Below are 17,314 nucleotides of genomic sequence, written 5' to 3'. Positions count from 1 at the left end.
TCATGAGACCCTCCTCAATGCCCAAGTTGTCATGGATGACCTTGGCCAGAGGAGCCAAGCAGTTGGTGGTACAGGAGGCATTGCTGACAGTCTTGAGGGAGTTGTATTTCTCATGGTTCACACCCATCATGAACATGGGGGCATCAGCAGAAGGAGCGGAGATGATGACCCTCTTGGCCCCGCCCTTCAGGTGAAGGTGGTGAAGACCCCAGTGGACTCCACAACATACTCAGCACCAGCATCGCCCCATTTGATGTTGGTGGGATCTCGCTTCTGGAAGATGGGGATGGACTTCCCATTGGTGACAAGCTTCCTGTTCTCAGCCCTGACTGCACCGTGGAATTTGCCGTGGGTAGAATCATTCTGGAACATGTAGACCATGTAGTTGAGATCAATGAAAGGGTCATTGATGGCGACAGCATCCACTTTGCCAGAGTTAAAAGCAGCCCTGGTGACCAGGCGCCCAATACAGCTGAATCCGTTCACTCCGACCTTCACCATCCTTTCTCGGGCCCGTGGCTGGCACTGCACCTGAAGATGCGGCTGTCTGTCAAACGGGGAAGAGCAGAGAGCCTGAAGTGCTTTCTTGATCAGAAGCAAAGTTGTGTGGAATACCATGAGAGTGCATAAGCCATTCTCTTAGTCCATAGGCAGTAGTTTAATAGAATGGCAGAAGCATTGTAGGTAGAACGAGTAAATGCATATTCAGAACATTTATTTATTATAGTGAATACAAGTTGATGCCCAATCTAAGGCTGAAGGAATCCAATATAATCACTTATAATCAGATAGCAGGCTGTTCCCCCCGGAAAATGGTGTGACATTGGTGGCTCAGCTTTGGTATCTGCTATTGGTAGATTAGGCAGTCAGTAATACTGTAGCCTGGTTAGTCTTGGTGCGGCGATGTTTGTGTTGTTGGACCTGTACATATCTCCATCTCTGTTGCCATGGCACTTTGCATACAGGTCCATTGAGCAAAGCATTGGGAGTGGCTATGGAAAGATGGTAAGTGACATTCCTACAATGTGTGTAATTTGCCCATTTCCTTGGAAGCAGATGTCTTTGAATGAGCATTTGTGTACCTCATAAATATTTTGCCAATCTGTTTATTTTGAGAGGTCTGTTCTTAGACCTTTACCCTTGACTGTAGGCCTGATCTTTCCAAATGCCTGACCATCCAGCCAAAACATTAGCTACTGTCTGTTGATCAGTGAGGATCTTCATTTATGGGCAGTTCTCAATCTCAGACAAAGAGCACAGCCTCATGTACTGGTCGAAGTTCTGCCCGCTGAGATTTACCTTCACCACTGTCCAAATTGGGGCTCTGATGTTGCAGCCATCTATTTCGGGTGGTAGCAGCCAAATATGCAGAACCATCTGTGCATCAGAGCCAAGGGTTTTCTTCCACAAGTACCTCGTATGGAGTTCTCTGTGAAGCCATCAGTGTAGAATGAGAAGGAGGGATTAAAACAAGAGTAGGTATTATAGAAGGCTGAGTTCCTTGTTTATTCAGCTTGTCCAAAACTGGCCTGTTGGACTTTCTCAAGACTGATCTCTTATAAACACTCAATGAAAAGAGACTTGTCTTTTGTTCCTAGTATTATGGTTTGGTATGTCATGTCACATCTAGTTTATGATGGACAGCTCTGATCACACAGGCTTTTTTTAAAAAAAGATTGATTTATTTGAGGGAGAGAGAGAGAGCGCTCACGCACATGTGTGAGCTGGAGTAGGGGCAAAGGGAGAATCTCCCGCAGTCCCCAGTGAGTGCAGAGCACCAGGCGGAACTTGATCTCATGACCCTGAGATCAAGACCTGAGCTGAAATCAAGAGTCAGACACTTAACTGACTGAGCCCCAAGTTGCCTTTGATCACACAGATCATGGATCGGTATTAATTTCTGTCAGGGACTGAGAAGCCAGAAACTGTTTCTGAAAAGAGCAGTTACATTTACAGGGAATGGTGTGGCTTTACCCTAGCATTGTGCCAGTGATTGTCCTAATTCAGCTTGCCAGACAGGCCTTTCAGGATCTTTACTTGCCGTACACACTTCTAGTGTCAGTGAATATGTCAGTGGTAAAATTGAACATCTTGTGTGCGGCCAGGACCTGCTTGGTGCGGAGCTTCTTGGTCTGGGCCTGTGTTCTTAGATAATTGAGTTAGGGTAGCGCATTGAAATATGCTGAGAGCGGGTTCAGAATCCAGTTAGGCCCAGCAAGCATTATGCCTCTTTTTCACTGTTTGCTTTTGTAAGTTGTAGCAACTTGTCTTTCATGTTGGAGGAAATATTCTGACATGTTCAGACCACTGGACTTCCAGAAGCTTCACAATGGTTGTAGGACTCTGAGTTTTTTGGGCATTATTCTCCTCTCTGGCTTGCGTATGTCTTACTAAGGCATGTGAGTTCCTGGCTACTTCTTATCTGGACCCATCAGCGTGACGTTAGAGTGTGTTACAACATGATGCAGTAGGCCGGTGTGGTGGTCTGCAGGATGTTAAGTTGATCAAGATTTCCACGGACTACATATGGTAGAGAACATGAGCAACAGTCCCAGGGTAGGACTGAAGATTGATTGTTACTGCCAGATAAAAGCAATCTGCTTTTGGATGGTTCTTAAAAATTAGTATAGAGAAAAGTAGTATTTCAGAGAACTGTAACTGCCTACCAGATATCAAGGATTTGTTGATTTGCTTTAGTAAAGGTACCCCATCTGGAATAACAGCTGCAGTTAACATCTCCTGACAGTTTAGAGTCCACAGTTTTTCTCTCAGATCCATTTCCATTTTGCATAGGCCAAACAGGCCGGTTAAACAAAGGTGACATGGTCTGAATTCCCCTGTATTTTTCAGGTCTCTTACAGTGGCGTTAATCTCAGAAATTTCCTCAGGAATGTGGTATTGCTCTGGTTTAGTAGATTTGTAGAGAATGGAAGTTTGAGGGGCTTCCACTTGGCCTTTCTTCCTTTCATAGTTCTTAGAGAGGGCTAGAGAAACATTGTGGAAATTTTTCTGGTTGCCTGTTTTATATCTCGTCCAGTTACGCTTTTGGGAACTGGACAAATAACTGCAAGATAGATACGGTATCCCCAGAGCTCACGGAGATAACTTTGGGCCAAAACTCCATTAACTGTCTGACCATCGTAAGTTCCTACTTCCACTAAAACACCACAGTGATGTTTTACATCAGTTCAGTGCTACTTCTTTGTAAAACCTGAAAGCTCACACTATTTTCTGTTTCCCAGTCGACATGACTGTAGTGCACTTCTGCAGGTACCTTTGTGGAACGTTTGGAGTACGATTTATAGTGTATGCTGGGCATTACTGCAGTGCCCTTTCTTGAGGGGTTTCAGGCAAGGAGCTCTGGATCTATGGATGGATTAGTTCTAGGAACAAAATAAGAGGCTTTCATTTTCTTTGTCACTCTTTCTTTCTTCCTAGCAATTCAAGTCCTGTTTCTGTCCAAAAGTTTTTCTAGTTATATGGATAAGTTATAATTTAGTGGGCTGCCTAGAGTGGACTAGACAGAGTGGAAATCATAGGTGAGCAAGGAAGGATATAGAAATTAAATTATTTTGTAGACTTATTTCTCCAGAAGGATAATACTTAGCATCTTTGCATCCTTTTAAAATAATTTTAATGTTAAGTAATTGTAATTAATATTTGTTGAATGCTTACTGTATTATACATTGTACCAGTTCTCACTTGAATTTTCATAAGAACATTGTGTGAGTAGGGGGCGCCCGGGTGGCTCAGTGGGTTAAGCCTCTGCCTTTGACTCGGGTCATGGTCTCAGGGTCCTGGGATCGAGCCCCATACCGGGCTCTCTGCTCAGCAGGGAGCCTGCTTCCTTCTCTCTCTCTGCCTGCCTCTCTGCCTACTTGTGATCTTTGTCAAATAAATAAATAAAATCTTTAAAAAAAATTGTGTGAGTAGGTATTTATTTTTCCTCTCTCTCTCTCTCTCTTTCTCTCTCTCTCTCTCTTTTAAAGATCTTATTTATTTATTTGGGAGAGAAAGCATGACAGTGGGGGAGGGTCAGAGGGAGAAGGAGACTCCCCACTGAGCAGTGAGCCCTATGAGGAGATGATGTGGGACTCCATCCTGGGTCTCCAGTATCATGACCTGAGCTGAAGTCTGTTACTTAACCAACTGAGCCACCCAGGCACCCCATTTTTCCTCATATTACAGAAGCTGGAGACTGAAATTAATTTGACCTGGGTCACATAGTTGATGGTGAAGATGATCTTGGAATCCAAGTCTGTGTGACTACAGATCTGTGTTTTTCGTTACTCTGTGTATAGTGACCACAATAAATACATAAGCGTCTGCTAAACTGAAGTAAATCCTCATATGTCTATGCATGTGTACAGTAGCACTACACTGTACAAGTACATTCTTACAAACAGAGAGGTTTGAATGCCTGGTTTGTGTTTAACATTGTAAATGTGCTGGAGGAATATAAAAATAATGGGTGAGTTTTGTTATCCTAAATTGTTGATGCTTGTGTAAGAAGATGTGTTACTATCAGGTTCTAAGCTGTCTTTTTCTAATTGAAGTTTCATTTTTTTTTACTAATTGCAAGCTCCTGCTTTAAATGATGAATTAATGGAGTAACCCGAGACTGCTGAATAGTTCTTTATTTTATAATGTATAAGTTACAGTTTTGGTTTAAACTGTTGAGTACAATTTCCTTTGCTTACACTCCCAATTTATTTCAGTGGGCCACAGTTACATTTCATCTTCCTCATCATGTGTTGAAGTCCATTGCCAGTGCCATTGTGAATGAACTCAAGAAAATAAATCAAAATGTTGCTGCCTTACCTGTGGCATCCTCAGTGATGGACAGATTGTCTTACCTCTTACCTAGTGCTCGTCCAGAACTTGGAGTGGGGCCAGGCCGTTCTGTGGACAGGTATAAACTTGCTTATAAAGAGATGTTACAGTGAAATTGAATTGATTAGGTTTTTGGATTAACCAAGAATAACAAAAAGTTAATTATGATTCAAAATGTATTTCATCAAAGTATTTTGGAAAACCAGATTCTCATACAAAATACTGAAGTGAATTAGTACTTGAATTCTGTTAAACAATTTCTCTTGGTGCTTGGAAGGTATTTAAAGGGGTCATAAAACTGTTTTGAAAATTCCAGCTCTGTACTTAGTAAATATTTGAGTCTCCTTAAAAATGTAATTATTCAATAGATAAGAATTATTTTGCCTTGATGAAATTTTGTGACCTTTGAGATGAATTTTCATAAATTGAAAAGCTGTGCCAGAACCTGTGTATAAGAGCCATATATTATTTCCTACTTAAAAAAAGAGAGTTAAATCAGGGCAATTTTGAATTAAGATTTTTATGCTGCCTGCCCTGGATTTAAACAGTGTATTACAGAAATCATACCTCAACCATTATTTTCTTCAGTAGAGATTCATTGAGGTCTTGTTTTGTATAAAACTAATTAAAAAGCCAGTAACATGTTCATTTAAAAACGTAAATGATTTCTCTTTGAAATAACATTAGATTCTTTTTTTTTTTTAAAGATTTTATTTGTTCGTTTTGAGAGAGAGCGGGGAGAGGCAGAGGGGCAGACTCCCCGCTAAGCCGGGAGCTCCCCGGCTCAATCCCAGGATCTGGAGATCATAACCTGAGCCTAAGGCAGATGCTTAACCATCTGAGCCACCCAAGCGCCCCATAACATTAGATTCTTACCAAAAGTATTAAGTTTAGAAATGCTATAAGGAAATATTAAATTTAGCAGTTCTGATAAGTTCACATTTGCCTTCCCATGTAGCATTTCACATTTTCACTGGATGTAAATTATAACTTCTTATGCTTTTTTTCATGCTGATATTAGCAAAACCCCTGCTGAATATATTAACTTCTTTTAAGTGTGGCTCTTATATTAGTTTGCGATACTTAATAGCTTAGCTCGTGGTTAACTGAGACTTTTGCTGACTAGTTGCCTATTTTTTGTTGTCGAGTGATTCTGTTATTATGTAAATAACTTATATTTGTTGTATTAACATTTGAGAAGGGTTTTTATATTGTATAGTAATACTGCATTGTCTGTCTTTTGGGTAAATAGAGAGACTATCATTTTTAATCTGAATAGCTACCAGGTGATATGGGGTATGGTTATCATTAAAATACTCCTCAGAAGATGTCTGGAGAGGGGGGAAATGTACCTGGAATAAGTATTTCTTTTCCTAGAGCTGTGCCTGTCTTGAGATTATAAAACAGCCCTTCAGAGCTATTTTTTTTGCAAATAGTAGCTGGGTTTCTAAAGAAATCTTTGCAAGCTGTGATGAATGTCTTATTTTAGGAAATGCATTCACTGGATAGAATATTGTGTTTCTGGAGGTGTTTAAATGTCTCAAAATACTAATTTTGATGTAGTCTGTGGTATTTGTTTCATTAAGAATGAATCTAGGAACTTAGGAGAACATTCATGAACTTAGGTCTGTTGGAGGTTTGAGTTAGGGTCTGTTAGATGCTATTGCTCTTTTGTTTGGTAATACAAATAAGTGGGTGGTTTTCTGTCTGACACAAATCCTGAAGACATCTATAGCCTGTAAATGATAAGGCTTTTCTAACCCAACAACTTTGTTTTTTTCAAACCAGAACACAACTATGAGTTAAACCTAAGCTCACTAGCAATAGTACAGGAAATTATGTGCTAATTTTGGGAAGAATTTAGAGAAAAGTATTTTTCTGTTTCACTGTGATGACCTTTACCACTTTGTTTTCCTTTTCTCCTTTCCTGTTATCATTTGCACTTTTGTGTTTGGAAGAGTAACCTTTGCTTACAGTCCTTTCTTTCTTGAAAGCATTTGGACTTTTTCTAAATTTGGTATCATTCTTTGAACTAATGCTCTAGGTTGGGTGCCTGGCTGGCTCGGTTGGTAGAGCATGTGACTCTTGATCTTGGTGTCATGAATTTAAGCCCAATGTTGGGCATAGAGCTTACTTAAAGTAAATTAAAAAAAAATTTTTTTTAAAGCCACTCATTTAAAAAATACTTTAGGTTATATGTTTACTCTCAGTGAGGTAATATATTTTAATATGAGAACATATATGAAGATTTTCTTTTTTGGTAATTCCCTGGAGAGTACAGCTTTGCTGGAAAAGGATTTCTCTGGAGAAAGAACAGAAAGAAAACTGCTTTCTACTTAAAAAACTAAAAAAAAATTAAAATTAAACTGGAAAATACTTTCTCAACATGATTGAGATAAAACCACTCTTCCTTTGGTTGTGGTTTTATCCATTTATGCAGACTTGGCACATGATAAAAGCATATGACTCTGTCTTTATGTCTCCAGATTTTGTGGTCTCTGCTTGGTAATTATGCAACATTCATTAATTTAATCTATGCCTGGAAATTATCAGTTGTAGCCATCAATAGGTTCTTTTTCCCTATAGTGTTTAAGGGAAATTCCTAAAAGCGATCGGTTTTTAGTTTAAAATATACATTTGAACTTAGTCATTAGACCATTCCCAGATTTTGTTGATAATCCAGTAAAATTTGTCTTCATTGTTAAGTAGGAGTGCCATTATAATTTGATACTTAACTTCAATTACATAAAATATGTTTACTTATAGATCGCTGATGTATAGTGAAGCCAACAGACGGGAGACGTTTACCTCATGGCCTCATGTAGGCTATCGATGGGCACAGCCAGATCCCATGGCTCAAGCTGGATTTTATCATCAGGTAAAAAAGACTCAAAAAACATTTTTTTTTCAGTATGCTTTTGTAGTCTTCAGTAAAATCATTAACATTTAATACTTTCTCAAAAAAGTTGCTTTATGCAACCTCACTGTGTGCTTGTGTGTATGCATTTGTGTGAGTTTTGTTTTATTCTTGTACCTTTGCAAAAAGAGAAAAAAAAATTTGTTACAGGTAACTAACAACTGAGTTAATGCTTCATAACTGTTTTCTTTCAGAAGCCAGGCAGTATTCTTCAGATTTGCTTTTTGGAAAGTGTTCTCATTGGATGTGTGTTTATTTTCATTTCTTGATTTCTGCATTCATAACAGAGTAGTAGATACTGAGGATAATGCAACAAAAGTAACACTGCAGTTACTCCTGAAACTCTAATTTTGGTCGGACTCTAATTTTGGTCGGGATATAAATTACCCACTTACTTCTGCATAACTGTAGAATCAGCATTGCACGTGGTAGAGTGCAGTCTGAATATATATGTTGAAGAACCGATTAAGAAATTGCACAGAAAGGGGAATGATTAGTCAAGGAAAAGAGATTTATGTAGGAAAAGAGGAGAGTGTACAGTATAGGGATTCGTGTGACAAAAAGATGAAAGTGGGACATTAAGAGAGAGGTTCACTGAGCTAAAGTAGAGGGAAGTTAAGAAAAATGACTTCAGATGGGGATTATGTATTAAAGGAGGCTTAAACTGGGTGGGGTAGAATGGCCTACCACTGCTCAAGAATCTAAGCAATTTAATACTTAAATGTCAGTTTAACGCGTGCTTACTTAATTTTAGAATTCAGCTAAACTTTGAAATATATTGAAGTAACTATTGTAAAGAATCTGAAGAGTGATTATTCCTTAGTTGTCTTGAAGTGTTTGGAATATCTTAAGTAAATTAAATCAGAAATTCGTATATATTTGACTATTTTGTTCATGGTCTGTCAGATTTGCATTTAAATATATATTAGTTTGGGGGCGCCTGGGTGGCTCAGTGGGTTAAGCCTCTGCCTTCAGCTCAGGTCATGATCTCAGGGCCCTGGGATCGAGCCTTGTGTTGGGCTCTCTCCTCAGCAGAGAGCCTGCTTCCCCCTCTCTCTCTGCTTGCCTCTCTGCTTACTCTTGATCTTTGTTAAATAAATAAATAAAATCTTTAAAAAAGAAAATAAAGATCTATTAATTTGGAGGCCGGCTAATCCTAGAATTACTGAAATTATTTTTGTAACTTAAAGTTTGAATATGGACCATTTTTCCTGGTAATTTGTCTTCATTGCTGTTTGGTGTCATTTCCTAAAACAGTCTCTGTGAAGTGATGCATTGGTATTTTTTCTGTTGAATTGTTGTTCATTGTATTCCATACTTGCAAAGAGATCAAGTCATAGATTTTCTAGAATCTTCTGCCTGTGTTAGGCATTGATTATTCTTAATTTAAAAAAAATGTAAATGAATTTACATCTATATGAATAGTAGGTGCTAAGTAGAGTGAGTTCTCAAAAATAGTAATGTTTGTCATCAGAGCTGTATTTTAGTTCAGATTTTGATGTATTATTTTATATATATATGACATTTTGTCCTGTGTAACTAAAGAATACTACATGAATTAGGTTTACTATTTTGCTTTTCCTTTTTATTTGGCCTTTCATGTGCAGTTGTATGAGATTCAGTTTTCATAATAAAATACATTAGACTCTATTTCAACCATTTCAGTAACACATTTAGAAGATGCTAAGATTAGAGATCGAGTATGTGTGTGCCTCCATGTTTTAGTGCTCATTTTTTTATAAAACACACTTTTTCAAGTAAAGCAGTAAATTTTTAAAACATTTGGGCATTCACTGTATTTTTGGAATCAGTGTATAGGCTAATTGTCTTTTCCTCAGTGTGCTTTTTTACCCAAGATTATGAACGTTTTTAGAAGAGTTTTTATTAAAAGGGTATTTTACTATTAACCATAACTGTTTTCATCATGAATTTGCAGCCTGCCTCATCTGGAGATGACAGAGCCATGTGCTTTACTTGCAGTGTGTGTCTTGTCTGCTGGGAACCTACTGATGAACCTTGGTGAGTGTTACTTTTTCTGGACATAATAGGCTAAATTCATCCTATAAGTAAGCTTCTGAATTTTCTGTTTTTCATCTAGATAGAATGATATTCTTGCCTTCTTCCATCTGTATTTTTTGCCTTTGTTATAAGAGAACGAGATAACACTGTCTTTGCTCTGTCATATCACTTGGTGTATAGTAGCCAAAGTCTTTGACTTCCTAAAATCCACATGGGAGAAGTGCCAATGAATAGAATTAGGCCGTGAACTAGAAGGTTATGATAAGTAAGTTGATATAGCATGGTTAACTTCAGCAGTGTGATCTTGGTCAGTTGCCAGCAGCCTGTCAGTAGGGAATCCACGGAGCAGGGCCTTATGAGTTACGTTTTTAACTTTGAAGTAATTTTAGGGAGTTGGTGGTGATTTTTGAATTCTAATAGGTGAACGTTTAGAACTTGGTTAACATTAGAGATCATGTTATTGAAACCCAATTTTTAAAAAAATAGCTGAGGCTTTATTAATAGAAATAGAAATAGTAATAATAAGAGCAAATATTTATATAAAGCTACATACCAGGTGTCATCCTAGACACTGTATATATTTTTGACTTGTTTAATTCTCATATTTTAGGTATTACTATCTTCATTTTATAGGAGGGATAGAAATTATTATACTATTCTAAATAAGGAAAATAAAATTTGCCAAAGGGCATATGGCTGATTAGTGATGGAGCCAGGATTTGTAGTAAAATTAGTTTGAGTTTTCTGAATGTTAATCAGCTGATATGTATGGAGTGAACTAGCTAAAGCCTGTCCGAGTGTACATACAGATTCCAGCTTGCAGTAGGGTGTACTGTAGGAAAAATGGAAGTTGCATCTATCTGTGGATGAGAGTTGAACATGTGCAGTTTTCAGTGTAGGTTAAGGTTCTGTTTGGAACTCAGTCTTTTCCCCTAGAAACTATTTATATATATATAGAAACCATTTTAACATGTATTTTTTAGTTTCTTGGACTGACCCTCAGTTATTTCACCCATCCCTGAAGAGTTTTACCAGGACATTATAGAATGTAACTTTATTCATAAATATTTTGGGGGGAGTAAATTGACTCAAATATTCAGCTTGCGCTGTCAAACCTGTCTTTTCTTTTCAAAGATTTTATTTATTTATTTGACAAAGATCACAAGTAGGCAGAGAGGCAGGCAGAGAGAGATGGGGAAGCAGGCTCCCCGCTGAGCAGAGAGCCCGATGTGGGGCTCGATCCCAGGACCCTGGGACCATGACCTGACCCAGAGGCAGAGGTTTTAACCCACTGAGCCACCCAGGCACCCCAAAACCTGTCTTTTTTTGACATGGTCAGGGAGTCAAGGATTCTATCTCTTCTTGCCCCAGGATTCAGGATTCCTCAAATTTAAGCAATTGGTAGCATCTCTGAGGGCTGAGGACATCGTTCTAAATGGATAGGAGGGAATAGGATTGAAGAGAGTTGGGAAGCTGAGCCTAGGTACCTTGTGAATCTGTACAGGGCGGGGGAAGGAGGACTTGCAAGTAGACAATGGGACTCTCATATTTTGATGGCAGGAGTTGATAGAGCTAGTTGGAGGGAGATTGAAGTTTTTAAAAAATAAAATGAGCATGTCCTATTATCTGGCTATTCCTCTTCTACTTATTTACCTGAGAGAATTAATTCCTCTTAAATGCAAAGAAGCATAAAGTGGATGGTTAACTGCAGTGAAAAACTGGAATCATCTTAAATATTTGTCAGGATGGAATAGTCAAATAAAATGTGGCATGCTCATATAATCTATTATCCAACAATGAAAAAAAATCAATAGTTGGCTGGGGCGCCTGGGTGGCTCAGTGGGTTAAGCCGCTGCCTTCGGCTCGGGTCATGATCTCGGAGTCCTGGGATCGAGCCCTGCATCGGGCTTTCTGCTCAGTGGGGAGCCTGCTTCCTCCTCTCTCTCTGCCTGCCTCTCTGCCTGCTTGTGATCTCTCTCTGTCAAATAAATAAATAATATCTTTAAAAAAAAAATCAATAGTTTGCTATTATTCACCGTCAATAACTTTGAGTTACGTTATTGTGTCAGGAAGTTTGTTGTAGGATGATTCATACAGTAATACTTTTATTTAAAATGAAAAAATCTTTATGTACATGTATATGAAAACTTACAAAAAAATTTTAGAAGTATACCACTTAAATTCATAAAAGTGGTTATTGGAGGTGGGAAAAGAGATTACTGGAACTGGATATTATAATTGAGTGTATTTAGCTTTATTTTATATAGTTATGTGTCACTCGTATAAATAATATTTTAATTAAAAAGTTAAAACTCAGGGAAGAAAAAAGGGTGGAAAGAGGAAGATACCCTAGGATTTAGTTGGGAGGGAATCCAGTCAAAATATGTGCTTGGGGATGTCCTGTAAAAACAATTATTTAAGACATTTGCATATTGCAAGATTGTCCAGAGCTTACATTTGGATATAGGTAAGTTGTAGGTGCCTTGTAAAAAGAAACATACACGCCCTAAGGAATGGCATATTTTGTAAGTATAGTTGTCCCTTCTTTGCCATGGAAATTCTTTTTTTGGTAGCAGCATCCTGACATTTCAGATAATGCCTTGTAATTGCACCTAGTGAGCGTAAAAAAAAAAAGAGTAACCAGAAAGAAGTCACAAAGTTGGAGACACAATTTTTAAGTGTTGAAGTTGATCCTGCTTTCAATATTTGAGATTTTTAGAGTCGTTATACTAGTCTTGAGAATTCCTAGTGTTGTATTTCTATTAAACATGTTAGGATTTTCTAGGTAAACAAATTTAACATTTCTTTTTGCTCATTAAGCATTTATGTGAAAGAAATAATTTACAGTTCATGAATATTATCTTTCTGTGTATCTTTGGCAAGATATTTTGCTTTGAAATTATTTATCTGGTCTGATCCTATAGTGGATGTATAAGATGTATTTCTTGTTCTTAGGATAGGTCATTTTATCCATACTATGTAGATCTTTTTGCTTTTAGATCTTTACTAAAAAGTTCTTTGTGATGTGACATTTATTGAGTTTTTACTATATGTCATTTACAGTTGTGGCTGCTGATAAATATAGATAGGCATATGATTATATGTGATTTTTAAAATAGCTGTATAGAGGTATCTTTGACATGTAAAAATTGTATATATTTAAGATGTACAGCTTGATGTTTTGGTGTATATATAAAAGGCTGCCACAATCAAGCTAATGAATATATCATCACCTCTACACAGTTACCATTTTGTGTGTGTACTTGTGTTGATCTAATTTAGGATACATCCTCTTCACAAATTTCAGGTATATAATAGAATAATGTTACCTTTTGTTACCATGCTGTACCTTTATGGAGAACTTTAAACTGAAATGTGTGAGGAAATACCAGACTTTACACAATTTAATCAATATGTGAATATAGTATAAATTATACTATAGCATTTCTGTTTCGTCAGAGATTGATTTTATGTGTAATCCATTAAAGGGAATAAAATCTGCTGCTGTAGTAAGTGGTTGGATATGTTAGAGTGATCTTGATAAGATTGAATAATGTGGCATTTGAGTCTTTTTAATAAAGCATACTTCAGTTGTTTTTTTAAAAAAGAAAAGATGATCTGGAATTCTGTTTTAAGCCACAGACTTGACAGCTTTGTTGTTCACTAAACTTTTCCTTCCTTCATCTATGTAAAGGTCTGAACACGAGAGACACTCTCCAAACTGCCCGTTTGTGAAAGGTGAACACACACAGAATGTGCCGTTGTCCGTCACTCTCGCAACAAGTCCTGCACAGTTTCCCTGTACGGATGGAACTGACAGAATAGCTTGCTTTGGCTCGGGGAGCTGCCCTCATTTTCTAGCTGCTGCAACAAAACGAGGAAAGATCTGCATATGGGATGTTTCCAAACTTATGAAGGTATGTTTCAGTTATGAAGTAACAGATTAGTCATTGAGGAAAAAAATCAGTCTTAAACTTAGGCTTGTCATTCATTTAGGTGCACTTGAAGTTTGAAATTAATGCCTATGACCCAGCAATTGTACAACAGCTTATTCTGTCGGGAGAACCAAGCTCGGCAGTTGAATCAAGGAGACCAACTTTGGCGTGGTTGGAGGACTCCTCTAGCTGCTCAGACATACCAAAATTGGAAGGAGATAGGTATGTGACTTTTTTTAGTGGCATTTATAAAAGTTAGTGTTTTCCTGAATTTTATATCCTCTTAATTCTAACTAAAGGGGCAGAAAAAATTATTAGTTCAAGAGAGTAGAGAACAAACATTTAGTTATAAAATCTGGAAGAGCTGTGTGATTCTAGACAAAAATTTTCATTCAGAAATGCCATTGTCTGTAAAATGTACTTTATTTTCTGTCTCAGTCTATGCCAGATGGAAACAATTGCTGCACTGAAGAATAAAGTCTAAACAATGAAACAAAATCCTTGGATTAAACTTGTTATTTTACCTTCCAAATCTTTTCCTAGGGCAGTTGAACCAAATGATTTTGGTTTCCACTTGTTTTCATTAGCACCTCAAATTGTAGAAGTGCTAATGAATAGTGAAATAACCTGTGGCTAGGCAAGATGACCTGATTATTTAAAGCAATTTATCAGTAGTCAGCCATGAGTTGAGGCATGATAATTATTGCTGTACAGACACATTTTGGTAAAATTGTTGTCTGTTGGATTCTCTTCCATTCAGCTTTTCTGACGATCTTGATTTCTGTAGCTGTATTTGATTTATGTGGTGGCTAGAGAGTCAAAGTATTATTTTACTTTACCCACTCATCTCCCAAGACACTACAGTTAACTCTAAACTGGGCTAGGATTATAGGAGCAACATATGCAGTATTCTCAAGCAGACAGACTGAAGGGTTCCAAAAACCACTCAACTTGTCTTAAGCAGTAGAAGCTACTCCCTTTTAAGATTCTGAAGGTAGCAGTGTGAAATGGAGCCTATAACTGTGATCAGATGTCCTGATGCTGAGGCGATCTGTCATTTCACTTGCAGGGGCTTCTTATGTTAATGATGTGTGATAGACGTTAGACCACAGTCGGTGACTTAACAGTATTTTATTTCACAGTCCGTTTGGTGACATGTACTTTCATTAAGAACTAATGTAAAACTTTATTAGTGTAAATTGTTTCATTAATGGAATTAATGGAAAATTCACAGTGTATTAGTTGGGAAGGTTACCTCTGTCTAGTCTTTCTTGGTAATGATATGTATAAATTATGGGTAGGTAAATATAAATTATGGGTAGGTAAATGTGGCTGAGCTCTGAAACAGACTGAATTAAAGCTTCATGGCTGTTCTCAGTTATTATAAATCCTATGAATAAATCCCCAGCTTGATGGAAAAGCAGGTGCCTGTTTCTGAGTTTTGACCACATTTGTCAATAGGACTAGAAAGTAAATGTGCTTGAGCTCTATGATTTTCTTAGAAGTTAGTGGAAAATTAATAGAAGATAATGAAATTGGTATGTGCTTCTGAACACTAATTTATTTTTTTGAAGATTTACTTATTTATTTTAGAGAGAGAGCACAAATGGGAGAGGGAGAGGTAGAGAGAATCGGAAGTGGACTGTGTGCTGAGTGTGGAGCCCACCCTGAGATCACAACCTGAGCTGAAACCAAGAGTTGGTGCTTCACAGAGTGAAGCCCCTGAACACTGGGCCCCTGAACACTGTTTTTAATTAAAACGTTTGTCTTGGAGTTTTGTAATTTGGGGATTAAAAATTGAATGAAGATGTACTTTGTAAGATTACACACATACGTGTGCACACACACACACACACACACACACACACACACACACACTTGGGTAAAATGTACATTTTCAATAAACACCCAGTATTTCGGGTGGACAGGTACTATGTTGGGGTAATGTGCTGGAGTTGAGATACAGATCTCTGTGTGCTTCTAAGAGGTAGTCTTTCTAGGGTAGAAGGACCCTTTTCTTCTTAGAAAGTGAAGTGATTCATACAGAAAGAGTACTCTTAGGTTGGGGTGGTAGGAGGAAGCTGTAGAGGTGGAACTTCCTCTCTAAACTGAGTCTCCTTCTCTGGCTTTCCCTTCCCCCAAAGGTAGCAGGATTTCCGTTGCATTGGTATTGAATATACAGAACCAGACTAATACTGATTTTGTGGCACAATATACAGTGTATTTATTTTAAAATACACTGTGTGAGTTTTATTAGCTCAAAGAATAATATGTTAATTGAACAAGTTAAAACTTAGCCAAGAAGCTTAATTAGCAGTATAGTTTGCTTTTGGATTGTTTTTGACCATTTCTACTGGAAAGGCAACATTTGTCTTTGTTCTGAATTTATTCAGGGAAGAATATTTGGGAAGGAAGATTATTTATTTGGGAACAAGTTTAAATTAAATGAATTAACATTTTTGTCTCATTTTGTATGTTATATTTTTTAAATTGGTAGAAATTTCCTGCATTTAACTTTGAAGTTGTGTATATAGTATTGATATATCAAAGCTAAGGTATCCATGTGATACTAGTATCTTCAGTTTTCAAAAATAGATAATCATAACTAACTGTTTAAAACTTAATCATATGTCTTATTTATTTTGCATGTTTGTTGCTCTGCAAAAGGTTTTGCACATGTAAAAGGCCTTAGTGAATCCAGTGTCTGTTATAAACCTAATGCGTGCTTAATATAGAAAAATTAGACAATCTGGAGAAGTAACTTGACGAAACGGAGAACCCATAGTCACATCATCCAGTTATGTTAACATTTATATATATAAAATTTTTATTATGTATTTATTTGTTTTTAACCCATATTCATTTTATTAAGGTATACAGATCATAAAATTTACCCTCAGTGTACAGTTCAACCATTTTACTCATATGATTTTATTATGTAATGGTATGAGAATTTTTCTGTCACATTATATTTTAAAGAAAAGATTGTATTTTGAAAAACTTTAGAAAGAGCTTTTTTTGTTTTGTTTTGTTTTTTTGCCAGTTAAAGATGATTATCTGGCAAGGCTTTGTAACATTATTTGTGATTTCATATCAAGACACCTTGAATACCTTCTTAAAATATACAACTACTTGGGGCACCTGGGTGGCTCAGTCAGTTAAGTATCCAACTCTTGATCTCAGCTCAGGTTTTGATCTCAGGATCATTGAGTTCAAGCCCTGTGTTGGGATCTACATTGGGTGTGTGTGATGCCTACTTAAATAAATAAATAAAAATAAAATAAATAAAAAATAAAACAAAACATACAACTATTTTATTTCACCTTTTTTCCTAATAGCTGTATAATACTAGGTTGTTTTTTTTTTTTTAATGTGAAAACCCTTCCATACTTGAAAGCTATTGTATCTTGGTTTGGAGTTCTTTATTTTGGATAATTCCCAATGATTAATATTTCCTCTGAGGTTTGTTTTTCCAACTTATTTATTTTTCTTTATTAATTCTCTGAAATCAGCCAATTAGTATTTAAATAGCTTAAGGCTAATTAACAGCTGATCTTGAACTTTTGCACATTTTTTTGTTATTTAAATTATAGCACAGAATTGTTTTATA

The 17,314-nt window shown here is 36.9% G+C and overlaps 1 protein-coding gene across 3 annotated transcripts in view; it reads left to right on the top strand.

The window, feature by feature from the left end:
- LOC111154155 (baculoviral IAP repeat containing 6) overlaps window positions 1-17,314 on the top strand; it is a 232,730-nt gene that overhangs the window by 44,309 nt on the left and 171,107 nt on the right. For all 3 annotated transcript variants that reach the window (XM_022513574.1, XM_022513573.1, XM_022513572.1), the window contains exons 4-8: window positions 4,719-4,912; window positions 7,600-7,711; window positions 9,687-9,769; window positions 13,464-13,686; window positions 13,766-13,926. In XM_022513574.1, the coding sequence (XP_022369282.1) occupies window positions 4,719-4,912; window positions 7,600-7,711; window positions 9,687-9,769; window positions 13,464-13,686; window positions 13,766-13,926 (773 nt within the window). The remainder of the gene's footprint in view (window positions 1-4,718; window positions 4,913-7,599; window positions 7,712-9,686; window positions 9,770-13,463; window positions 13,687-13,765; window positions 13,927-17,314) is intronic.

Source organism: Enhydra lutris, unplaced genomic scaffold (genome assembly GCF_002288905.1).
Source record: "Enhydra lutris kenyoni isolate GAN:26980312 unplaced genomic scaffold, ASM228890v2 scaffoldscaffold35, whole genome shotgun sequence".
NCBI lineage: Eukaryota > Metazoa > Chordata > Mammalia > Carnivora > Mustelidae > Enhydra > Enhydra lutris.
The sequence above is the reverse complement of the archived record's forward strand: the minus strand, read 5'-3'. Positions and strand labels throughout refer to the sequence as shown.